Source organism: Heloderma suspectum, chromosome 1 (genome assembly GCF_057233095.1).
Source record: "Heloderma suspectum isolate Gila_16-S chromosome 1, 16-S_ref, whole genome shotgun sequence".
In the NCBI taxonomy this organism is placed as follows: Eukaryota; Metazoa; Chordata; class Lepidosauria; order Squamata; family Helodermatidae; genus Heloderma; species Heloderma suspectum.
In genome coordinates, this window is record NC_139458.1 from 393,817,640 (window position 1) to 393,843,333 (window position 25,694).

At 43.7% G+C, this 25,694-nt stretch overlaps 1 protein-coding gene across 10 annotated transcripts in view; it reads left to right on the plus strand.

Annotated features, from left to right (window-relative positions):
• Window positions 1–139: 139 nt before the first annotated feature.
• Window positions 140–25,694, plus strand: part of NVL (nuclear VCP like) — a 78,393-nt gene continuing 52,838 nt past the window's right edge. For 6 of the 10 annotated variants that reach the window (XR_014786918.1, XR_014786917.1, XR_014786919.1 and 3 more), the window contains exons 1-9: window positions 140–395; window positions 9,134–9,207; window positions 11,052–11,104; window positions 11,878–11,974; window positions 14,725–14,773; window positions 16,773–17,048; window positions 22,594–22,720; window positions 22,879–22,955; window positions 23,796–23,930. Coding sequence is in view for 7 of the 10 variants with exons in the window: in XM_084828668.1 (XP_084684794.1) it covers window positions 207–395; window positions 9,134–9,207; window positions 11,052–11,104; window positions 11,878–11,974; window positions 14,725–14,773; window positions 16,773–17,048; window positions 22,594–22,720; window positions 22,879–22,955; window positions 23,796–23,930 (1,077 nt within the window). In the remaining 3 variants the exon portion in view is untranslated. Of the gene's footprint in view, window positions 396–484; window positions 584–9,133; window positions 9,208–11,051; window positions 11,105–11,877; window positions 11,975–14,724; window positions 14,774–16,772; window positions 17,049–22,593; window positions 22,721–22,878; window positions 22,956–23,795; window positions 23,931–25,694 lie in introns of those variants that run through there. The other 4 variants (XM_084828670.1, XM_084828671.1, XM_084828674.1 and 1 more) reach the window with 2 other exon arrangements.

The following is a 25,694-nucleotide window of genomic DNA, read 5'->3' on the forward strand; positions in this document are numbered from 1 at the left end:
GGTCCCTTCGCAGCTACCGTACAGCCACCGCCTTCCTCTCCCTTTCGGTTCCCGTAACTTCCCCCTCCCTATCTGTAGGGGGTTACCCCGCACTGCACGCTGGGAACCGTAGTCTCTTTCCTTAGGTTGAGCAAAGAAGACGAAATGCTCCCTAGAGAGGAGAAAAACACTAAATTAGTCCTCCCAGGGAGGGGGAGGTATCAGGAATGGGACGGGAGGGAGAGACACAATGTGGCCCTTCATGGCTCGGGCGCCTTGTTAGGTGTCTAAAGCAATGCCTGAGTGAAAATCCTAATCCGCCGCCTTGTTCTGAGTTTTTTTTTCTGGCTGGACTGAAACCGAGGGGTTTCCTTCCGGAGGGGGTCGAGATCCAGCGTTTGGAAAGGCGGCCAGCGGTGAGGCAGCTGTTTCCTGTGTGCTCAGGCGGTCCTAGAGCAGCCTCGGTGCGAGCCGCCTCGGTTGGGGAAGGCGGAGCCTCTCCTTTGCGCGAGGAGCGGAGTTCAGAGTGGTGGGAACCGCCATGCGGAGTCGCGGTGGAAGCCGCCCCGTCGGGGATCCCCGGCTGAAGCAGCGAGTTAAGCAGGTGCCGCCTCATCTCTCCCCGTCTCTGAGGCGGGCGCCCCGTTCGGGTAGTCTTCCCCAACTTGGCGCCGTCCGTATGTTTTTGACTACTAGTCCCACCAGCCCCAGCCAGGACGGCTAATAGTCAGGGTTACTGGGCGTTGTAGTCCAAAATCTCTGGAGGGCACTAGATTGGGGAAGGCTGGATTAGGGTGTGGGTCAGCAGTCGGGCCTTAATTCGGAGCCAGGCTAGAGCTGAGCCCCAGAACGTGTCTTCTATTCCAGGGCTTAGCCTCTGGGCGTGAAGTAAAGAAAAGCGTACCTCGGAGCGTGTTTAGGTTGCCTTTCCCTCGCTATCCTAGCCCAGCAACCATAGCCAGTTGTTACACATCATGCATTACAAAGGAACCGGGACTGCGCTAAATGTAATGGTTTTGCTCTGCTTGGCAGCTACTGTGCCTAGACTAAATTAATATAGATAGTTACAGGATAAATTTCAAGCCTGATTACTTGCCATGTTTACTCCCTATGAGTTCGGTGGGATGTACTTAAAAGGTGTGTTTTGGAGCCATGCAGCCCAATTCTAGGTATGTTTACTCAGAAGCGAATCTCATGGCTTGTTAATCCCTAGTGTGTTGTGGATTTGTAGACCCACAGCCCAGGCCTGTTAAACGATTGGGCATATGCGTGCCTAATTGCATAGCCTTTAGAGAGGTCGATGAGTTACATGCTAATAGTAAAAGATCCCATGTCACACTTTAGCGCACTCTTTCCCAACCTGGCACCCTCTGGATGTGTTGGACTACAACTGCCATCATCTCAGCCAGCATACAACATCCCAGTTGTACTGGTGAGGGTGATAGAAATTCTAGTCCAACACATCAGGAGAGCCCCAGGTTGGGAAAGGCTGCTTTAGTTCATAGGCTTCCAAATAATTGAGCTGTAGAAGAGTGAACAGGAATATATACTTTGTTCCACAATATAGGCCCCTGGATCTTTTAAAGGTTGCTTCACATGGGAGTTCCTGTATTCAGGAATCTATTTCCAGTGGATAGATGCTGTTCTAACTTTCTAGAGTTTTGCTGAATGCAGATCTTTGCAGTGCATTAGATTGAGCTGCATCAAGACTTGGGCTCCCACCAACCTCTGGCACAGCCTGAGGAGTCTGGAACCTTTTTCTTCTGGTTTAGGTTAGCAGTTTGTGATGTCCGAAATTAACAGACTGGTTGATCTTAACTATCGTTTGATTGAAGTAAGCCAACTTCTAAGTGCTGTGTGCTTTTATAAGGATTTATTGTTTTTATAATTTGCTATTGAAATCAATTGGACTTCAGTCGGTCATGATTTGTAAGCCTACATCCAACCCTATATGTAGTTCTAGCTTGTTGTTTGAAATGGTAAGCTGGAGAATCTTCCCACAGATGGATCTGTTTCAGGGGCATTGCTAGGTTCTTAAAAGATCTGGGGCACAGGCCCATAACACAAATTTGGACATGCATTTCTATATCTATATATATCTCTTGAGTCTAAGCGGACCTCTAATATATATATATGTGTGTGTGTGTGGTGTGCATGTGGTGTGCTTACATGTGTACATAGATTACATATGTACATATGAAGTGTGCACTGACACCCCCCCCCTCCACCCCACTTCAACTGAGGTCCTGATTCAGCATTTTGGAAAACATCCCACTTCTTCTCTGGCCAATTTGTAGTCAGTCCACTTCAGCACAGCACCAAACCTGAGTCAAGGTTTGGAAAAAGGAGTCTTTATGCTTTCTGTTGACTACCATGGGAAATTAGAGAAAAACTAACTTCTTTCTCTTTGTCACAACTGGATGGTAATTTCAGGCATAGTAGCCCCCTTGAAGGGTATTACACCTGTCCAATGTCAGAAAAATAGGTACAGGGTTTGTATTTTGATTTTCTTTTAAAGGGAACTGCCAATAACTTTTTTATTCCTTGGAAGGAATAAAGAAGTTGGAAGAATTGGATAAAAATTTCAGAATTCATTGCCCCATCAGAGGAGATCATGTCTGCCAAATTTCAGAGTGCTAGCCACAAGGGTGGCCTTGACATTTTGAGGTCTCCAAAAGCTGACATACTTCTCTCTGTGTTCTTTGTGGACCATCATTCTGAAAAGTATGGACAGCCTAGAGGTGTCCCTAAGTAAGAAACCAGCAAAGTTTCAGAAGGGTAGGTGCAGCAGTTCATGTGGAAGGCGAATTCTCCAATTTGGGGGAGAATTCTGATTTGCTTTCCCTTCCATTCACCCCTTCTCCAATAGTTTTTGGGAAAATTTGTATGAAAATGCACAGGTCATTAGAGGTGTCCACCAGGCAAGAAACCTGCAGAGTTTCTGAAGGATATACATGCATATAAATTTAGAATTACTAGAATTTATTTACAGTTCACCAATGTTAGCAGCAGGGGAACATGGGTGGGAAGGTGCTATTGCATCCATGTCCTGCTTGTGGGTTTCCTGTGGGCATCTGGTTGGCCACTGTGTGAACAGAATGCTGGACTTGATGGACCTTGGTCTGATGCAGCATGGCTCTTCTTATGTTCTTAAATACAGAATGCCTCTGAGCATGTGCAGAATGCTTTTCTTTCACCACTGACCACTTACATTCTCCCCCTACCAATTCTTTTCCCTTCCATGCAACCATCCCTCCTCATCCTACCATTCTCCAGCAACTCTTCATAAAAACAGATGTCTTGTTTTGTGCAACTCTCCTCTACCTCCTCCTCGTTATGCACAAGCTCTCCTTGTATTTTCCTCCCCATAACTTCATTTGTGCCAAGACTTCACCAGGATTCAGCCAATGAGTCTGTTTTCAAAACTAGGGCTAAGTTATGGAGAAACTCTGAGCATGCATTAAGTGCCTTTCCCTTACCACTGAAGCTAGAGCTCATGCAACCCCTTCCCCTGACACACACACAAATGACATAGCATGCATAGGACTGAGCTGAAAGCGTAGTCAATTCATTAGCCGGAACTGGGTTGGCACTGTATTGAGCCTGCAGTTCCATGCTCACAACTCAGGACTTATTTCTGAGTAAACATGCAGAACTTCAAGGTGCAAACCTCCCTGCAAAAGTAACTTGTGCTGGAATCCTATGCACACTTTCCTGAGGGTAAGCCTCATTAAACATATTGGGGCTTCTGAGCAGGCATACATAGGATTACATAAATGAGCAGTATTTATTTTCCCTCTACTTAAAAAACAAACCAAAGACTCCTATTTTTTATTTTAAAAGTCTGTTTATTCTGTTCATAGGAACATAGGAAGCTGCCTTGTACTGAGTCAGACCCTGAGTCCATCTAGCCCAGTATTGTTGACACTGACTAGCAGCAGTGGCTCTCCAGAGTTTCAGGCAGGATTCTTTCCTAGCCCTGCCTGGAGATGCTGGGGATTGAACCTGGGAACTTCCGCATACCAAGCGTGTGCTCTACCACTGAGCTACAGCCCTTCCTATTGCTGGATAATGGCAACTGACAAACAAAACAGCCCCAGATTTGCATCTCTGCAACCACATGAACCAACTTTTCTCAAAGACTTGAGTGAGGAGAAGGAGAAAAACAAACCGTCTTGTCTGTTTGTATAAAGTAAAATACAGTTCAGAACTTCCCTTGACCATGGAAGAGAATTCTCTTTAAGAATTCCCCAAGATATGCTCTGGGTGGAATAAAGAAGAGTAAGAAAGAACAGGATAAGGGAGGGAAGAAGAAAAGAAAATGGTGATCGGAAATGCGGGTGGTGGTGGAGAAAATTCCTTAAGCCAAGTGGCTCCTTTTCAGAGAGGTAGTTTTTGTTGTTGTTTATTCGGTCAGTCGCTGCTGACTCTTTGTGACTTCATGGACCAGCCCACGCCAGAGCTTCCTGTCGGCCGTCGCCACCCCCAGCTCCCCCAAGGTCAAGTCCGTCACCTCCAGAATATCATCCATCCATCTTGCCCTTGGTCGGCCCCTCTTCCTTTTGCCTTCCACTTTCCCTAACATCAGCATCTTCTCCAGGGTATCCTGTCTTCTCATTATGTGGCATTCATTCAGTTTTGCCTTTCATATCCTTCCCTCAAGTCAGCAGTCTGGCTTTATTCCCTGGAGAATGGACTGGTTTGATCTTGCAGTCCAAGGCACTCTCAGAATTTTCCTCCAGCACCACAGTTCAAAAGCATCTATCTTCCTTTGCTCAGCCTTCCTTATGGTCCAGCTCTCGCAGCCATAGGTTACTACGGGGAATACCATTGCTTTAACTATGCGGACCTTTGTTGTCAGTGTGAGGTCTCTGCTCTTCACTATTTTATCAAGATTTGTCATTGCTCTCCTCCCAAGAAGTAAACGTCTTCTGATTTCCTGGCTGCAGTCAGCATCTGCAGTAATCTTTGCGCCTAGAAAGAAAGTCTGTCACTGCCTCCACGTTTTTCCCCTCTATTTGCCAGTTATCAATCAAGCTGGTTGCCATAATCTTGGTTTTTTTGAGGTTTAACTGCAACCCAGCTTTTGCACTTTCTTCTTTCACCTTCGTCATGAGGTTCCTCAGCTCCTCCTCGCTTTCAGCCATCAAAGTAGAATCATCTGCATATCTGAGATTGTTAATGTTTCTTCCAGCGATTTTAACTCGAGCCTTGGCTTCATCAAGCCCAGCACGTCGCATGATGTGTTCTGCGTACAGGTTGAATAGGTAGGGTGAGAGTATACAACCCTGCCGTACTCCTTTCCCAATCTTAAACCAGTCCATTGTTCCGTGGTCTGTTCTTACCATTGCTACTTGGTCGTTATACAGATTCTTCAGGAGGCAGACAAGATGACTGGGCATCCCCATACCACCAAGAACTTGCCACAATTTGTGATGATCCACACAGTCAAAGGCTTTAGAATAGCCAATAAAACAGAAATAGATGTTTTTCTGAAACTCCCTGGCTTTCTCCATTATCCAGTGGATATTGGCAATTTGGTCTCTAGTTCCTCTGTCTTTTCTAAACCCAGCTTGTACATCTGGCAATTCTCGTTCCATGATCTTGAGCATTACCTTACTGGCATGTGAAATAAGTGCCACTGTTTGATAGTTTGAACATTCTGTGGTGCTTCCCTTTTTTGGTATGGGGATATAAGTTGATTTTCTCCAATCTGTTGGCCATTCTTGTGTTTTCCAAATTTGCTGGCATATGGCATGCATCACCTTGACAGCATCATCTTGCAAGAGTTTAAACAGTTCAGCTGGGATACCGTCATCTCCTGCTGCCTTTTTATTAGCAATGCTTCTTAATGCCCATTCAACCTCACTCTTCAGGATGTCTGGCTCTAGCTCACTGACCACACCGTCAGATCTATCCCCGATATTATTATCCTTCCTATACGGATCTTCCATATATTCTTGCCACCTTTTCTTGATCTCTTCTGCTTCTGTTAGGTCCTTGCCCTCTTTGTTTTTGATCATACCCATTTTTGCCTGGAATTTACCTCCAATGTTTCTAATTTTCTGGAAGAGGTCTCTTGTCCTTCCTATTCTATTATCTTCTTCCGCTTCCGTGCATTGCTTGTTTAAAAACAATTCCTTATCTCTTCTGTCTAACCTCTGGAATTTTGCATTTAATTGGGCATATCTCCCCCGATCACTGTTGCCTTTTGCTTTCCTTCTTTCTTGGGCTGCTTCCAGTGTCTCCGCAGACAGCCATCTTGCCTTCTTGGTTTTCTTTTCCTTTGGGACATTTTTTGTTGCTGTCTCCTGTACAGTGTTGCGAACTTCTGTCCATAGTTCTTCCAGGACCCTATCTACTAAATCTAGTCCCTTAAATCTATTCTTCACCTCCACTGCATATTCATGAGGAATATTAGTGAGCTCATATCTAACTGATCTGTGGGTCTTCCCTATTCTCTTTAGTCTGATTCTAAATTGTGCAATAAGAAGTTCGTGATCTGAACTACAATCAGCTCCAGGTCTTGTTTTTACCGACTACATAGATGTCCGCCACCTTTGGCTACAAAGGATGTAGTCAGTCTGATTTCAGTGTCGACCGTCTGGTGAAGTCCATGTATAAAGTCGTCTCTTAGGTTGTTGGAACAGAGTGTTTGTTATGCACAGTGAGTTGTCTTGGCAAAATTCTATCAGCCTATGTCCTTCTTCATTTTGTTCTCCCATACCATGCTTGCCTGTAATTCCAGGTGTCGTTTGACTACCCACCTTAGCATTCCAGTCTCCTATAATGAAAATAACATCTTTGTTTGGTGTACTATCCAGTAGGTGCTGCAGATCCTCATAGAACTGATCTACTTCTGCTTCTTCAGCATCTGTGGTTGGGGCGTATATTTGGATCACTGTGATGTTAAATGGCTTACCCTGAATTCGAATTGAGATCATTCTGTCATTTTTTGGATTGTATGCAAGCACTGCTTTAGCCACTTTATTATTAATTATGAAGGCTACTCCATTTCTTCTGTGGTCCTCTTGTCCACAGTAGTAGATCTGCTGGTCATTTGATGTGAAGTGGCCCATTCCAGTCCATTTCAGTTCACTAACACCCAAAACGTCTATATTTAATCTTGACGTCTCCCCAATAACCACATCCAATTTGCCCTGGCTCATAGATCTTACATTCCAGGTTCCTATGGTGTGTTGATCTTTAGAACATCGGATTCGTCGTTCACCACCAGCACCGTCGGCTGCTAGCTGTCCTTTCGGCTTTGAGCTAGCTGCGTCATCACATCTGGGGCTAGTTGAACTTATCCTCTGTTCCTCCCCAGTAGCATTTTGACCATCTTCCGACCTGGGAGTCCCATCTTCCGATGGTATACCGATATATCTCTGGTTGTACTGATCCATTTAGTTTTCATGGCAAGAATACTGGGGTGGGTTGCCGTTTCCTTCCCCAGGGATCGTATTTAGTCTGACCTCTCTGCCATGACCTTCCCGTCTTGGGTGTCCCTTCACGGTTTTGCTCATGACATCGTTGAGGTGCTCAAGCTCCAGCACCATGACAAGGTAACGTTCTCCTTTGCTGAAGTAGTAGTACTTCAGAGGAATTTAGGAGGCTGTGGAGGGTTTGTAAGGTTTGCAGTACTTAAATGAACTTTATGAGGTGAGGTGGTTGAAGGCTTTTTCTAGCTTTTTAAAAAACTCTAGAACCTATTTAAAAGCCCCAGCAGTTTCTCAATGATGATGCCACATAGGCCTAACCCTCCCTTTGGGATTATTTGAGTCCTACAGCTATTTAGGAGAAATTAAAGTGGAGGGGGAGAAAGAAGTTTGTGGAGGCTGATTGGATCCTTTGCTGTACTGAAGCGACTAAACTTCTGCAGAATCCAAAGGTTCCAGTTTGGGGTGGTGAAATCAGATGCTGTGTGAAATATCAGTATTTCACATGGAACTCTTTCTTCCCTTCCTTCTCCCTCTTCAAAATTTCATTGCAAGCAAGTTCCCAACAGTAGGGGGAGAGAGGTTTTTGCATCTGAAATAAAACCTACACCAGAGATTAGGGATAGTGACCTCCTGATGGTCACCTCAAATGCCTTCTGATTAGAATCTCTAATCCCCTGTGTAGCTTGACAGTTTTTACTTTTTGTTTTGGTCTTTGAGAAAAGGAAACTTTATTCATGGCTAACACGAAAGCCACTGGGCCTAACAGTCTGAAATTTTGGCAGGTTCGGTCAGCTCCAAAGGAGCTGCCAAGTCCCCAAATTCTATGAATTTATGTAGAGGAACAAAAAAATTATAGCTCTTTGCTTGGACAGGTTTTCTTGAAAAAAGAAAATTTTACCTGTGACTAGCACAAAAACCACTGTACCTAACTGCCTGAAATTTGGCAGGTTCAATCAGCTCCATGGGGGATACCAGGTCACCAAATGTCATATATTTATCTTACAAACTAAAAAGGTGATGGACATTTCTATTTTCCAATGCAAGTCAATGGGAAAATGTAAAAAAAAAAAAAAAAAAAGGCAATTAGGACAGCTTAAAAGATCTGGGGCCCTGCTCAAAAAAAGATCCGGGGGCCCGTGCCCAGGTGCCCTTCCTAACGATGCCCCTGACCTGTTTGCAAAGAAGCACTCCAGTCTGCCCTTTTTAATTGACTGGCTATTTCACCAGCTCCTTGCAGTTAAGCATCTTGGCCTATTACTTTCAAACTGCAAGTGGGTGCATCTACCAGTGTTCGGATCTACTTGTGAGGAAGCCACCCATCCTGCAGTAGCTAAGACATTTTCTTCTATTTCTGTGTTATGAGAGGCTTGAACCCTTTCGACCCATGGATCTGCTTTGCAAGGAAAGGCATAAGCTCTCCATGTCAAGCAGCAGGTTGGAAGCATTCTTCACTAGTAGATCTACTTGCAAGTATGCACCCTCATATGTTGCTTCTGAGTAATTCCATGGTTTTCTTTGTGCATTACAAGTCGCATTTGTAAAAAATTGCAAGAACCTTCAAGACCAGGAGGTATAGTTTTCCCTTTCTTGTGTTTGAATTTTTAAAAAATGTTTACAGGTGTCTTTTACATACATATCACTTCTTCAGAATATAAAGGATTTGTGTGTGTGTGTATATATATATATATATATAAATAAATTATTCATTACAGTACCTGAACAGTAATAAATGTGGCCAGTATGTTGACATTGGAATTTTGGCAGCAGATCTACAGAAAACATACAGGTGAGTAAGAGATTTAATTCTTACAATTTGCTCAGAGAGAGAGAGAGAGAGAATGACCTGGTTGTACAACCTGCTTAATGATGGTTTAATATGATGTGCATGAGTCTCAGGGGTTGCATGCTCCCTCCATCCCTCTTGTTGTGTCTCAGCCCAAACTGTGATTAGTGTTAACTATGGTTTATGGAAACAAGCCGATTTCAAATCATGATTTATGCTCCTGGCATGTATTCCTAAACGATAGTTTAAAACCATTCATCGTTTTTGGTTCAGATGAAACCAGTAACTGGTTTGTTGAAAATGGAGGTGAATCTGATCTCCTCCTTGTGGCCATTGTGGAGAAGGAAAGGGGAGTGGGGAGCCTGTAAGCTCAAGGCTCACGCAGGCTCGTTCCTGTAGCACTAAACTCTGGTTTAGCATTGTGTCCGAATGACGCCAATCAGTGAGTTCTGAAAACACTGAGGTACTGAGGATAGATGTAGTCCAGACTAATGGTACTTTCAGAATTCAAGAGAAGAGGCTACTTTTCTCCTACAGTGGTTTCATGACAACTTACCTGCCTTCCCCCTTTCTCACAGTGCAGTATAACGTGCTTCAAAAAAAGTCAGTTCAAGTGTTTGTGATCAGAAATGGCTAACTGAAAAACAAGCCACCAAGCTACCTCCTTCCAGGCTGCTTGTTCAAAGAGAGTGGCTGATTAACAGCATAATCCTATGTATGTTTACTCAAAAGTAATCTTGCTGCGTTCAGTGAGGCTATGTCCTTGGGAGAAATGTTTAGGACTGTAGACTGAGGCTCTCTTTTTTCCTTCGGAACTGCTGGGGTTAAAGCTGAGGTGCCAGCCAGGCAGTGATCCATTACCTGTAGCACCTCAAATCCCCTTCTGGAGTCTGGGAGGGCAGTTTTTCCGCTTTAGAGTTGTGTATTCATGTTGTACACATTTCCCAAGAGATGGAAAAGGATCCCATCTATCTCCTGTCCTCCGTTCTACTTCAGTGATGGTGGAGATTCCAGCATCTGCAAGGGGCAGGGTTACCAAGGAAATGCCCAACAAATTAGAGCATTTTAGACATACGTCTTTCATAAGTTAAAACATCTGGATATCTTCCAAACCTCCAGAAAGTAATACTCGTGTAATTTAAAATTGTCTTTCTCCTATCCTCTGCTTGGGGGAGATTAAGTCTGCAATCCTATATTACCTTGGAGTAAACCCCACTGAGAAGGTATGGATAGGATTGCAATGTTAAAAGTTTCTGAAGATGATCTAATGGCTGAAAGGTATTTGGTCACTGGGGATAATATCCCTTTCTTACAAAATACATTTTATATTAATCTTTCTTAACTTTTAGCAAGTTTTTATAGTGCTGTTGTTGAATCTGTTACTGAGTTGTAAACCATAGGTTTCATCCAGGCCAACGTAGAGGATCCCTTCAGGGCTTAACAGGTCCCTGTTTTTCCTCCTTTCTCATGCCTACAAATTTGCATGGAATTACAGGGTAAAATGGAGGTCCATTCACACATCCATATCCATTCTCTTCACATCTGCAAGTTACTTTCATTCTGGAGCATAGCCTTAACTTGTATTGGACATGGAGGAAGAGATGGATGGGGATATCAGAAGTGTGAACAGGCCTCCTGTTCCCCTCCTCCCCAGACAGCTAGTCACACCTGTGCAGGCCTCTGTTGAGCCCTAAAAGGCCTCCACATGTCGATGATGCACCCATGGTAGACTGAATAATGGTGCATGTTTTATAAAGAATGATATTTGGAAAACAGATCATGTTTGTATAAATAATTGTTTTTTAACCTTTTGGTGAGACTCAAATGTGTTTAAAATTGATTTTCAGTGCTGATTATGGACGAAGAAAAAGAAATGCTTTTAGAATACAGGTTGAGAAAGGTGAGTCTGTTAATATTATACGTGAAGTCATTACATCAAGGGTAGTCCAAAAGTATCTTAGAGAGCAATCCTCTGGTCCCTAGACAGTGTCCCTAGATAGTTCAGATTCCTGGATCCGAGGTCGAAGCCAGCACTCTGACCTCAGACCCAGGAGTCCAAGCTACCCTCCCCTCACAGCTGGCTCAGAGAGAACTGCATGCATTGCCTCTCTGAGGTCGCAAAAGCAAACTTGGAGGGAAGGTAAAAGGGGCATTCCAGTGGGCAGGGAGAGGAGGGGGAAGGTAAAAGGGGCATTCCAGTGGGCAGGGAGAGGAGGCCACCATACAAGGAACCCTCCCTCCCCCCCAGCCTCCTTCCCTCCCGCTCCCTGATGCCTCAGCTAGACTGGCGAAAAAGCCCACTTAGCTGAAACACAGAGCGGGAGGAGCATGGAGGTGAAGATCACTTCCACTATTCCTCCCGCTCAGTATTGGATGGCTGTAAGCCTCCAAGTTCAGAGGCTTACAGCCAGCCCCATATGTTTACATCCTAAAATACTTACACCCCACACACACTTGCATCTTAATAGATCCAACTAGCTTTAACCCTTAGGCTGTGGTCTTATTCAGGAACAAATCCCTTTGAATTTAATGAGATTTCCACCCAAGTAAAAATGAATAGGACTGTCCTGTTTTTGGCTTTTGATATCAAATGGGATTGTGGAATTCTTTTTACACATCTTAGAGGTTGATAACTCTGTAATTTCATTTGTGTCTTTAATTTTTTTTCTATAGTTTTTGGGATAATTAATGATGAGCTAAAGTCAGAGGATTTATCAGTTCTAGAGGATGAACATTTGGCAAAGAAAGTAAGGCGCAAAAGGGAGGAAGAGTAAGTTGAAATTGCTTAATTCCAACGTTTATGGCTTTCCAAAAAGGACTTTGTAACTCATTGGTCCTGTGCATAGGTAACACTGCACAATCTCCTAACCATTGGTCGTAGCCACTTAAAACCCCTCCCACCAACGCAATGGCTTCTGTCAGGAGAACAGGGATGGGGCGATCTCATTCCCCTTGAATCCCCGAAATCTGCTCCATAGGGTCAGGAGACCCTTGAGCAGATCGCAAGAGGGTGTGGGTGGCTGCAGTGGGGTGGAGAGATGGGGAAAGTCCTATTGCATGAGCTGAAGTCCACTCATTTGATGTTGGATTTTCCCCCATGGCTAAGTAATTAGGAGTGCATCCTCTTCTCCCCTTCCCTCTTGAATAGGTATTAACCCCCTCTTTCTTTCAACTTCAGAGTTAACCATGGCTAGCATTACATTTGTTCTGGCATTCTTGCTAAACATAGTGCCAAATTGCAGTTAACTTTAATGGCTTGAGCTAACTGTGGTTAGCAAAATGTCAGTGTAGCTGTAACAGTAACGATACTTAGCTCTGAAGCTGCAGGGAGGGGGGCACGTAATGTTTAGAAAAGTGTGCGAGAGCACTCGAGATCCTTATCATGGTTAGGAGATTCTGCAGCACTATATCTGCACTGGGCCACGTCTGCTCTGGGCGAATGTTAGATGTTTTAATTTTCTGGTATTCAGCACTGTGAGCTGTATTGCTTCCTTGGACCCAACCCACTGAGAACTACCCCTGTTCAGGCCCTCTCTTAAATGGATGGGGTTGGCATGAAAATAATGCCTGGGGGATTGCATGCTGGTGTCCTTGTCCGAAGAGGAGTGTGCCACTGGTGCAACAGCTGTGGTGATGCTGCCACTCGCTAATGACACTGCACTCCCATGCAGTTTGCACAAGTGTTTGCTTATTTAGCTACACTAATCTCTAGAGTTCTACCCTTTGGGGGTAAATGCAGAGCTGGGCCATACAAGGTGGTACAACAGTGACAAGAGCTAAGCCATGGAGGAGAAGGCTACCAATGACTACTAGTCTTGATGGCTCTGTGCTACCTCCAGTATCTGAGGCAGTAAGCCTATGTACACCAGTTGCTGGGGAACATGGGCAGGAGGGTGCTGCTGCACTCATGTCTTGCTTGTGGGTCTCCAGTCGACAGCTGGTTGGCCTCTGATGTGATCAGAATGCTGGACTTGATGGACCCTTGGTTTGATCCTTCACAGCTCTTACGTTCTTTTTGCTATATTCTAAATCCCTTATCTACATAAGAATGTTCACTACCTGATCACTCTGGTCTCTGATACGGCTGAAGCTGGAAAAGGTAGAAGGAATTCCAGGGCCCTTTTGTATATTCTCTGGGGGCATCGCTGGTGATGCAGCACTGGTGACCTCACCTCTTGTCCTGCCACCACTACATTCTTGCCCAGTGATGTTCAGTCCAGTGGCACCCTTGTGCATCTTCTCCATAAACAGACAAGGGTGGTTGTAAACTGAGATCCAAGGAGGAGGCTTTATTGGTCATCCCACAACCAACAGAGTGTTACGTAATAGCACATAAACCAGGCTTCTTTGCAGTGGCACCAACCCACCCTCTTGAACACTGCCCCACATGTGGTCCAAGAGCTAGAAATTGTGGTGAACTTTAGATTGAAGACTCACCAGTTTACTCAGGCTTTCCCTGACTTATAATCTCATTTCCCTGTTTTTGTAATGTATTTAATGTTTTTTTAATATTGTATTTTATGTATTTTTGAGGTAAACCACGGAAGGTGCAATCCTATGGGGATAGTTCGCTGCCTCTCCTCTGCACTCCGGCCACCCTGCGTTTGTGGCTAGACAGACGATTTTGGCTGTCTAGCCAGGATGCATTGGAGTGGGTGGGGGAGAGGCCGGATGGTGCATAAGAAATATCATAATGGTGCTTCTGCGGTTCCCTTCCCTCTCTGCCCCCAGGAATGCCCCCTTTTCGCCTGCTCCGTGCTGCTCTTATGAGCGTGGAGCCGGGGACAAACCACGCCGCATATGAGGGGGTGGGGAGCATGGTTTCTGGGAACCAAGCTCAGAGCTCTGGCTCCAAGCTCGGTTCCCAAAAACCAAAAAATCTTATGACCATCTCGACACTGTCTAGTGGCCATAGGATTGTGGCCTTAGAGATGTTATAATAAGTGGTATATACGTAGTTTAAATATAAATAAAATAATAAACTGTGAAGGAAAATTATGTCCAGAAATAATAAAATGTTCAAATTAAAGTTTGTAAAAGAGAAAAAAGTGCCACAAGTGATGAATGTGTAAGATTCTTTTCCCAAGTAAGATCTCTTTCTGGGATAATGAAATGCAATGCAGACTTGGGAAACCAATGAATACGCCCATCAGAATTAAAATTCAGTAAGATGTTGGAGGGGTGCCTTTCATCCATTCATATTTTTCCATTATGGCCATTTTATAAGCTAGGAGTTCTCTCACATGATTTTGTGGGGTTTGGGCACTTGTATACAATCAGTGTTTTGCAATTTCTGTTGTGAAGATTTTGAAATTGGCTTCATTAGTAAGGAAGAAAATTGTATTTATTTCTAGGTAAATTGGTGCAATTTTAAATACAATATTTTAAAGAGGATTTGATTCATGAGGATTTGATTCAAGAGGAAATGTTCTACCAGCTGTACAAATGGCTGTAGCTGTAAGGAATTATGTTAAACTTTTAATTTGGAGTTGTTCAACCCTCTCTCTCTTTCTCCTAAAGTGATTCAGAAAGCTGCATGGATACCTCAGACACTGACACAGACCTCCCGGTAAGTGTGTCTGTCTGCATGTGACAATTCTAATAAAATGCACTTAGCATTGTGTGTTCAAAATATAATGTATAGTTCTAAAATTGAGTGATGCAATGGTTAGAGATAAAAAGCCTTAAATCAGTAATGGCCAGTGGTCTTTTTCAAGTGAGCCACAAGTGTGAGAATAAAGCATACCACAATACATATATGTAGCTCCTGCCATCTAGTGCTGTGAAGTGGTTTTGCCTCTAAACCCTCACAGCACAGAGAAGGTGCTGAAGAAGCAGGCATGAGATTATAGGCTTGATCCAGCCAATGGCCTTCCTGCTTCTGTCGAAATGTGCCCTAAACCCTTGCTTCTTATGCAGGGTGTGGCACTCATGCTGCAGGTCGGCCATCCATGCCATCTATTTATACCAGACCTGTCATTGGCCCATTGCCTTCTCACCTACACAGTTAGCAAGTGCTCACCGACAGGTATGTGAGGAGCAAGGTGCATCTGTACTTCCCAGTCACACCCACCTGTAGTGCTGCCCAGCCAAAGGCAACGCTGGGACAATTGCGTGCATAGTTGGCCCCCTTGCCACTTTTCTCACATCAAAGGGGGCAGTGTAAGAGGGGATCCATGCACATTGCCTCTCACTGAGCTACATTGGCGGCATGGATTTTTCCTCCCCCCTGCAGCCATCCCCCCATGGGCCCCCCAGATCTGCTCTGGAGCATTGGGGGACACTCTGGAGCAGATTTGGGGGGCTGCAGGGGGAGGACCTCCATTCACGCAATGTTGGATTTAACCCTGTATGTGAAGATCAGGTCCTCTCTCTCGTCCAATTTCACTTGGCCAGTGGCCTCTTGCTCCAGAAGGCAACCGTGGTCAGAAGGCAAGTCATCGGAAAGGGCAGAGAGGCAAGAGGAACCACAGCACTATGCGAGCACACGCGTCCTCCTATATAAGGATCCAAAAGGCGGCTTTATAACTGCCTCTACTCAGGGTAATATATTCTACCTAAAGGAGCTTGCTGGGCTTCAAAATAAAACAAATAGCTATTATAGATGGAAAAGAGAATATGGCTGGAAAAGATGGAAAAGAATTGCCTGATGTGCTGCTTTTCAATGCATTCGGAACTTAGCAAGAGGAAAATATTCTCCAAGGGAATGATTGGGTGGCCGCTTTGAGAAAAAGGCAAGTTGTGGGAAGAGGGGGTGAGGAAGGTTCTAGCAGTCAGTGTACTCTGACAGTGTACTTGCACTGTCACCTGAGCAGGAATATCTCTGAGCTTACCTTTCTACAAATGTCACTGATGAGAGCCAGTGTAGTGGTCAGAGTGACGGACTGGGAGCCAGGAGATCCGGGTACTAGTCCCCACTTGGCCATGGAAGCTCACTGGATGACTTTGGGCCAGTCACAGACTCTCAGCCCAACCTACCTCACAGGGTTGTTGTTGTGAGGATAAAACGGAGGGGAAGAGGATAATGTAAGCCGCCTTGGGTTCCTTGCAAGAGGAAAAAACGCAGGATATAAATGCAAGCAAGCAATACATACATACATACATACTGCACAGCCTTTTGCTTTGCTTGCAGTTAAGTAAAACAAATTGTTCTGAATGGTTGCTCATTCCTGCACCTTACAAGCTGCCAAAGTTTTTGATGTGAAAATAATCTGGGGGCAACTGCTGAACATGATGGTGGCTCCTAAACTTTCGGATTGGTTTCCCAAGACAAAGCTACAAATCTGGGAGCTTGCCTCTTTTAAGTGGAGGGTTAGAACCTTTCTTTTCAGGAAGGCTTCTTATCATTAGTATTCTTTTTGGATTTTTTTGGTGTGTATCGTTGAATTTTACTTGATCATTTTGAGACTCAGTATGATTTTAAAGGTAAGTTTAAAAATTACCTTAATAAATGTACTGTTTAGTATTGTCTGTATATAGTTCATAATTGTATTCAAGCATGCTTTGAACAATGCTTGAAAAAAATCTAAATCTCCTGTTGACTTTTCTGTAAATACTGTATCTTTCAGCCCTCAAATCATATGAACACATCTTTGTTGACCTTATACCGGAAAGGAAATCCAGATTCTCTTCCAGCATCTCCTAAGAATGTGCTGACGAGGTCTGACGCTCCTTCACAAATGATGATACCTGGATCAAATACGGTTCCCCCTCAAGTACCACATGATACCAGGATTTCTGAAGGTGGATGGTTTATTGATAAAACCCCTGGCAGAAAAGAAGAAAACTTTTTTATTGATCTTTGTGCAGAAGAAGAGAGTGATGGTGTTAACCAGATAGCCGAGGTACTCTTCTTAACATTGGTCTAACTTCTTTCATTTTTACCTGTCGCATCTGAAAAGTTCAGGGTCAATAACAAATTAAAGTGTACATCTACAATGTACCATAATATATATATATTTTAAAACTATGTTGTTACAGAAAATAAAGCCTAACTGCTAAGTAACATAACCTTAGCCACCAAAGCGAGTTCAAATAATTTTTTACATGTTCAATTTTTCCCCCAAAATGCTTTGGGAATAGACAAATTCTGCAGTTTTTCCCATATAGAGAAAAATTCTCTAGCAGTCAGCCAGCCATGCCACTATCCCAGAATTCTATCAACTGTGAGGGGATCAAGCAGTTCACTCTTTCTCCTCCCCCTCCCTGGTTTTTCATTTTTGTTTTCCAACTAGCACTCGACATTCCATGGCTCTCAGAGGCCATCTTCATTGGGCTGCTTTTTCATTCCAGTCCTGTCAATGCTTAACCACCCATGTTCGCTATTAGAGGAAATATTCTTACTAAAACAGAGCAAGAAGATAAGCATCATGTTCATTTTTTCTTACTTTATAACAAAAAGCATAGCTTTCCCTTGAGACTAGTAACTCCTCAAGGGAGCCCCATACTAGAAGCTGGTTTAGATGGACTGTCCCATGACTTAGCACTGGATGTGCTGTGGCTTGTTTGTTGTTCAGTCGTTAAGTCGTGTCCGACTCTTCATGACCCCAAGGACCATAGCATGCCAGGCCTTCCTGTCCTCCGCTCTCTCCCGGGGTGTGCTCAAGTTCATATTCATTGCATCGGTGATGCTATCTAGCCATCTCATCCTCTGCCGTCCCCTTCTCCTTTTGCCTTCAATCTTTCCCAGCATCAGGGTCTTCTCCAGAGAGTTTACTCTTCACATTAGGTGGCCAAAATATTTGAGCTTCAGTATCTGTCCTTCCAATGAGCACTCAGGGTTGATTTCCTTTAGGATTGACTGATTTGACCTCCTTGCAGTCCAGGGGACTCGTAAGAGTCTTCTCCAGCACCACAGTTCGAAAGCATCAATTCTTCGGCGCTCAGCCTTCCTTATAGTCCAGCTCTCACAGCCATACATTACTACTGGGAAAACCATAGCTTTGATTAGATGGACCTTTGTCAGCAAGGTGATGTCTCTGCTTCTTACTATGCTATCTAGGTGTGCCATAGCTTTCCTCCCAAGGAGCAAGCGTCTTTTAATTTCATGGCTACAGTCACCGTCTGCGGTGATCTTGGAGCCCAAGAAAGTAAAATCTGTCACTGCTTCCATTTCTTCCCCTTCTATACGCCAGGAAGTGATGGGGCCAGATGCCATGATCTTCATTTTTTTAATGTTGAGTTTCAAAGCAGCTTTTGCACTCTCCTCTTCACCCTCAACAAGAGGCTCTTTAGATCCTCTTCACTTTCTGCCATTAGGGTGGTATACTCTGCATATCTGAGGTTGTTGATAATTCTCCCAGCAATCTTAATCCCGACCTGTGATTCATCCAACCTGGCATTTCTCATGATGTACTCTGCATATAAGTTAAATAAGCTGGGCAACAGTATACAGCCTTGTCATACTCCTTTCCCAAATTTGAACCAATCGGTTGTTCCATGTCCGGTTCTTACTGTTGCTTCTTGACCCTCGTACAGGTTTCTCAGGAGACAGGTAAGGTGGTCTGGTACTCCCATCTCTTTAAGGATTTGCCACAGTTTGTTGTGATCCACACAATCAAAGGCTTTAGCATAGTCAATGACGCAGAAATAGACGTTTTTCTGGAATTCTCTTGCTTTCTCCATGATGCAGCGAATGTTGGCGATTTGATCTCTAGTTCCTCTGCCTCTTCTAAACCCAGCTTGTACTTCCGGTAGTTCTCAGTTCACATGCTGATGAAGCCTAGCTTGTAGGATTTTGAGCATAACCTTGCTGGTATGTGAAATGAGCGCAATTGTACGGTAGTTTGAGCACTCTTTGGCATTGCCCTTCTTTGGAACTGGAATGTAAATTGACCTTTTCCAGTCTTGTGGCCACTGTTGAGTGTTCCAAATGTGTTGGCATATTGAATGCAGCACTTTAACAGCATCATCTTTTAGGATTTTGAATAGCTCAGCTGGAGTATTGTCATCTCCGCTAGCTTTGTTGTTAGTAACGCTTCCTAAGGCCCACTTGACTTCACTCTCTAGGATGTCCGGCTCAATTTCAGTGAGCGCACTATCATGGCTATCAGGGACATTAAGATCTTTCCTGTATAGTTCTTCTGTGTATTCTTTCCACCTCTTCTTAATCTCATCTGCTTCTGTTAGGTCCCTGCCTTCTTTGTCCTTTATCATGCCCGTCTTTGCACAAAACGTTCCCGTGAGATCTCCGATTTTCTTGAAAAGATCTCTAGTCTTTCCCATTCTGTTGTTTTCCTCGATTTCTTCGCATTGTTCATTTAAGAAGGCCTTCTTGTCTCTCCTTGCTATTCTCTGGAACTCTGCATTCAGTTGGATATATCTTCCCCTTTCTTCCTTGCTTTTCGCTTCCCTTCTTTCCTCAGCTATTTGTAAAGCCTCCTCAGACAGCCACTTTGCTTTCTTGCATTTCTTTTTCTTTGAGATGGATTGAGTTGCTGCCTCCTTAGCAATGTTACGGACCATAGTTCCTCAGGCACTCTGTCTGTCAGGTCTAATCCCTTAAATCTATTCGTCACCTCCACTGTATATTCATAAGGGAAATAGTTTAGTGGTTTTCCCTACATTCTTCAATTTAAGCCGAAATTTTGCAACAAGCAGCTCATGATCTCAGCCACAATCAGCTCCAAGTCTTGTTTTTACTGACTGTATGGAGCTTCTCCATCTTAGGCTGCAAAGGACATAATCAATCTGATTTCGATATTGACCATCTGGTGACGTCCATGTGTAGAGTCGCCTCTTGTGCTGTTGGAAAAGAGTGTTTGCTGTGTTCAGCGTGTTCTCTTGACAAAACTTTATTAGCCTTTGTCCTGCTTCATTTTGTACACCAAGGCCATGCTTGCCTGTTATCCCAGTTATGTCTTGACTTCCTACTTTGGCATTCCAATCCCCTATGATGAAGAGGACATCTTTTTTTTGGTGTTAGTTCTAGAAGGTGTTGTAGGTCTTCATAGAACCAATCAACCTCAGCTTCTTTGGCCTCAGTGGTTGGGGCATAGACTTGAATTACTGTGATGTTGAATGGTTTGCCTTGGATTCGTACTGAGATCATTCTGTCGTTTTTGAGATTGTACCCCAGTACTGCTTTTCCCACCCTTTTGTTGACTATGAGTGCTACTCCATTTCTTCTACGGGATTCTTGCCCACAGTAGTAGATATGATGGTCACCTGAATTAAATTCGCCCATGCCTGTCCATTTTAGTTCGCTGATTCCCAAGATGTCGATGTTCAATCTTGCCATCTCATGTTTGACCATCTCCAGCTTACCTTGATTCATTGATCTGACATTCCAGGTTCCTAAACAATATTGTTCTTTACAGCATCAGACTTTCTTTTCACCACCAGACACATCCACAGCTGAGTGTCCTTTCGGCTTTGGCCCAGCCGCTTCACTCTTTCTGGCGCTACTTGGAAATACCCTCTGCTCTTCCCCAGTAGTATATTGGACACCTTCCGACCTGAGGGTCTCATCTTCTGGCGTCATCTCTTTTAGCCTTGTGATACGTTCCATGGGGTTTTCTTGGCAAGAATACTGGAGTGGGTTGCCATTTCCTTCTCCAGTGGACCACATTTTGTCAGAACTCTCCACCATGATCTGTCTGTCTTGGGTGGCCCTGCACGGCATAACCTATGGTTTCACTGAGTTACACAAGCCCCTTCGCCACAACAAGGCAGTGATCCATGAAGGGGGTGCTGTGGCTATCCAGGGCCAAAAGAAAGTGGATCCATAGGTGCACTTTGCCGCATTTTGCCACACTGCCTTTAATTCTTTGCCTTTTCATGGAGCATGGAGTTCCTGTGCAAGGACTGCTTGGGAGAGGCTATTTCTTTATTTGCTCACCACGTTTTTAAACTGCCCAGTAACCAAAGTTTCCTGGGCTGTGTACCAGTTAAAAACTTAAAATATAAAGCAAGTGTAAAACAAATTGGATAAAAGAAGTCAAATAAAAACAAAATAAAACAAATTTGATAAAAAAACAAGATAAAACCACCACCAGCACATAAGAAATCTACAACAGCAGGGATAAAACATTGTGAAGTTGGAGGCACTAAAACAGAACCTAGGTGGCTGGGAAAGTGAAACCATTTCTACCTAGCCCTCAAAAGAGCATAATGTAATTGCCAGGTGAGCCTCTCTAGGAAGGGCATTCCACAGATGGGGTGCCACCATTGAAAAGGTGTTGACAGGATTTACCTGAAGAGGGCCTCAGACCTTAGGGTGTGATAGGTAAATATGGGAAGAGACCTAGTGCCTATTTTATTGGCTCTTCAGCACCAGGAATAACACTTTTTAGTAGGCTTTTAAACTTGCTATTTATTTTATTGCCCAGTTACATATTAAAGCTGTTTCTGTATCAGTGCTTATTTCTTAGATTTTTGTAGTATTTTTTACCTTGATACATTTAGTTTTCACTGTTGTAAATTACATTTGTGCTGCTGCTTTTAATTTTGACATGGTTTAATTGGATTTTATTGATTTTACTGGTTTATTTTGTACATCACCCTGAGAGCTTAGGCTATAGGGTGACTCAGAAATGACATAAATAAAATAAAATTAATAAATAATAAGCTGAGATATGGCCCCACATGGCTCCAACCCTTTCTTTGTGACAGGAAATAAACCAGCCATGGTTTAAAGTTGGTGGGCAGAGGAATCATATGGTCCCTGGGAGGGTGTTTCAGGGACCATAGGATATAGAAGAATTCCCCTCCCAGGGCCATAGACACTGCTACAACCTCAGGAGTGGGAATCAGATGTTAGGCCATTTACTCTCTACTGCCCCATCACAGCGGCCGAAGAAAGCACCGCTGCAGCTGCCTTCTGAGATCACAATAGCGACCTCGGGAAGGGCAAAAGAGGAGAGGAGGGGTGTAGAACAGCAGGATCCTACAGCCTCTCCGTTGCTATCCCTGTCCGCCAATGGTAAGTCAGCTAGACAGGCTCAGTGGTCCATCAAGCTGAATTTTAATTTACTTACTTCTTTGCATTCCTCCTGTCCTGCTTGGCTCTTGCTGGCCTGGCTTTGGATAGAGGAAGACTCCAGTCTCTGAGCCCTCCATCTGTTGGGAGCACAGTCCATAGGATTGGTTTGTTTGGAATCTATTAACTATAGTTTCCCAGTTTGGACGTAACTGGAAACTATGGTTAACTGGAGATGTCTGGGTTTGTTTCCTGGCTGTTATGAAGGGAGCAGGGAAGTGGCTGTGTGTGGGGGCATGAGGCGCATGTATATCTCAGCTTATTAAGCCGAGATAGAATTATCCAAATGTGGCTACAAAAAGCCAGCTATCTTGCGTAGCCTTTCTTTGATTACTTCCTGTGTGGTTTGTAGCATGAGGTGTATCAGCAGACTCCATTTCCCCCTCCCCATTCCGCGATTTGTGCTGTAGAACGCAAAAGATATTTCCTTTCTGGAGATGTCAAGAAAGAAACACAAGAGCAAAAGATGTAAAAGGAGGAAAGGAGAATCTCAGGATGTAGACGAAGAAATAGAATCTGCTTTGAGAAAACAGAAAGGTAAGAGTAATTTTTCTTCATAATTTTTCTGTATTTTTATGACACCTTAGACCTCAAATTGCAAAAGAATCGAATCCTTTCTTAAACGTTTGCCCGTGTTTTCCATTAGATTTGGAAGATCAGAGCAGCTGCATTCTTGTAATATCTATTTCTTGCAGTTAAACAGAAAGGTGTGGAGCTGCGGACCTCTTTGGTGAAGTTTGAGGATGTAGGAGGCAACGATGAGACGCTGAAGGTTAGATTTAATTAAAGTCTTTGACTAAATATAAGTTGTCAAGAAAAACACTATGGGTTGGATCCAGTGGGACCTTGTGCAGGCATCCCAGGCCTGCCAGCAGCAGCACATACAGCCTCTACTGCTGCCGGCTGCAATGTAGTGTTTCCAGGGGCAAGCGTGAAACAAGCAGAAACTCTTGTTTCTAGGAGGGGCAGGCCCGTGCAAGGGTCCCATTGGATCCAATCCATAGTATGAGCTCAGTGGAAGATATTAGAATCTATATAGTAACCTAAAGAGTTTCTTGCTGAATTAATTGGGTATGAGGCTTTTTTTGAAGCCTTAACCCACAACTCAGGTGTATAAGAACCAGTGCTGTGTGAAAGCCCTGTGCTAAAAGAAATTAAAATTCTGTGCCAGGGTAACCCCAGTTTAGCAGTAAGAAAAACTAAATTCTGCAAATCTGCAGCCTGCTTATAATTGCATAATTCTGCTTTTGCCAATTGTAGGATAGGGCACTGAAACACTGGCCTTTCTAAATCTTTGTGAGATACCTTTCTGGATGCTGAGATTGCACTACACGTTGTTCATGAATTTTCAAACGTATCTTCGTAGCCTTAAGGGCTAGAAACTTTCTATGTTTTAAAATGAGATGTGTGGTTTTCAGGAAATTGTATTATGGTGTCTGGAATTACTTTCTGTACAATCTCTTCACTTGTTATCATGGCACACAGCTTTGCTAATAACATTCACTAAAATGAATGTATGAAGAATTTACTTTTCTCTGTTCAACGTTATTCCTTGTAAACCTTTGACTCTTACAAAAAGTAAAGTAGACTAACTTCGCAATTCTCACTGTAGGAAGTATGCAAGATGCTGATACATATCCGTCATCCTGAAGTGTACAATCATTTAGGAGCTATTCCACCTCGAGGATTTCTCTTACATGGACCCCCAGGATGTGGAAAGACGTTACTAGCACAGGCAATTGCTGGGGTGAGACTGTTGGCGTATACTTTTACATTATCTGCCTGAAACTATATATGGCTTAGAGTGTTAAATCACAGATATATGTGTGTGTTTAAAACTTTGGTGTTCACTGTAGATTTGGCATTCAGTATATTATAGAGTACAATGTAAAGCGATAGCATTCTGTGGGAGATCCACCTGGCATCTTCACTGTATGTTTAGATGCCAGGTTAAGATCTTCCTCTTCCAGCAGACATTTAGGTCACAATCCTATGCATGTTTGGACAGAAAAAGTCCTATAACTCCCAGCATCCCCCAACCAGCATGGCTGTACTCTTAAGGATACAATCCTTAATCTTAACAGTTAATCTGTTGCTCTGATTATTAACTTCACTGCTGGTTCATTAATATATTTTAATGTTTTAATATTGTATTTATTGTTTTGGTTGTTGTATTGTTTTGCCCAAGGGCCTCTGCCAGTTGGGTGGTATAAACATTTAATTAATAAATGAACAAGCAGCTGGCTAAATGCAAGGCCTCTGTCGAAGACCCCCCTCCCCCACGCCATACAATGTTCACTGTAACATCCTGAATGCCAGATCTAGTGGGAGAGTTGTGGGAAGCATTTTAAACCTCTGAAAATGCTGCCCACTTTTTTCCTGCTCCTTGGGAGTCAAAACAGAGAGGAAGCATTTCCCTTCAGAAGTTCTCGTCTTGCTCCTCCTCCTGCAGGCGTCTTCCAGAAGGTCCTAAGGGGTCAACCTGGGGCCTCCTCATTGGGCGGTTGTCCCTGCCTTTTAAGTGGTACTGCACAAAGCAGTAATGCTGGATAATAAACTCGTGACACTATCAGCAAGTGTAGCAGAAATTAGAGTCAGAGAGACCACGGAGTAAAGAAAAATGAGTATTCTTTATTTAACGCACGGGCTTAAGGCTGGAATCTTTTCCAAAGAGCCAGAAGCCCCGAGGCATAGCCACACATTACTTTTATAGAGATGATGACACACAAGCGACCCTTTCTCCCACCCCCTCTCCTGTGGTTTTACAGTTGGTACAGTTGTTTATAGTACAGGAAGTGGGCCATAGGACATTCTATCTTGAGAACAAGGATACAGTCTTGCAGTAAGCAAAAAGGCAAAATCATGACTGTGTTGTGCAATTCGGCTTGCTGACAGGGGAAGTCTCTACATTGCTGTTCCTGCCAAACTATGCTAGCTCAGCAAGAACATGAGACCACTTAGTCTGACCCCCGACATGGCTGCTACATTCCCCCCTTAAATGCATAATTTTATTACAATTATAGCATTTCATTACACAAGTAGACATCTCGGTTGGCAAGGCATAACACAGGAATTTTATGGCAACTTTCTTATTTAATATCTTGTTGAGCTATTAAAGCATAGCGGGCAGCTGTTTTTGTGGCTGAGGCAATAAACAGATTGTTTAAGCAATGCATAAACCAGGGGATGCAGAGGCATAACAGTACCCCTACCACTGCTACTGGTAAAATCAGAACAAATAATGCTTTGAGCCAGCTGAGATCTGGAAGCCAAGAGGTCAACCAGTCGAGCCAATTATGTTGCTCTATTTTGATGTCAGCGACTATTTGGTGCAGTTTGTTGATCTGTTCATCTACAGCATTGCCATTATCAGTTACATTAAAGCAACAGAGCTTTTGGTGTGTCTCACAACCCAAATGACGAAGAAGGAAGAGGTAATCTATACCAGCTCTATTTTCTAGAACTGCACCTCTTAGATCACGCAACTTCTTTATTTAATAATGACAATACT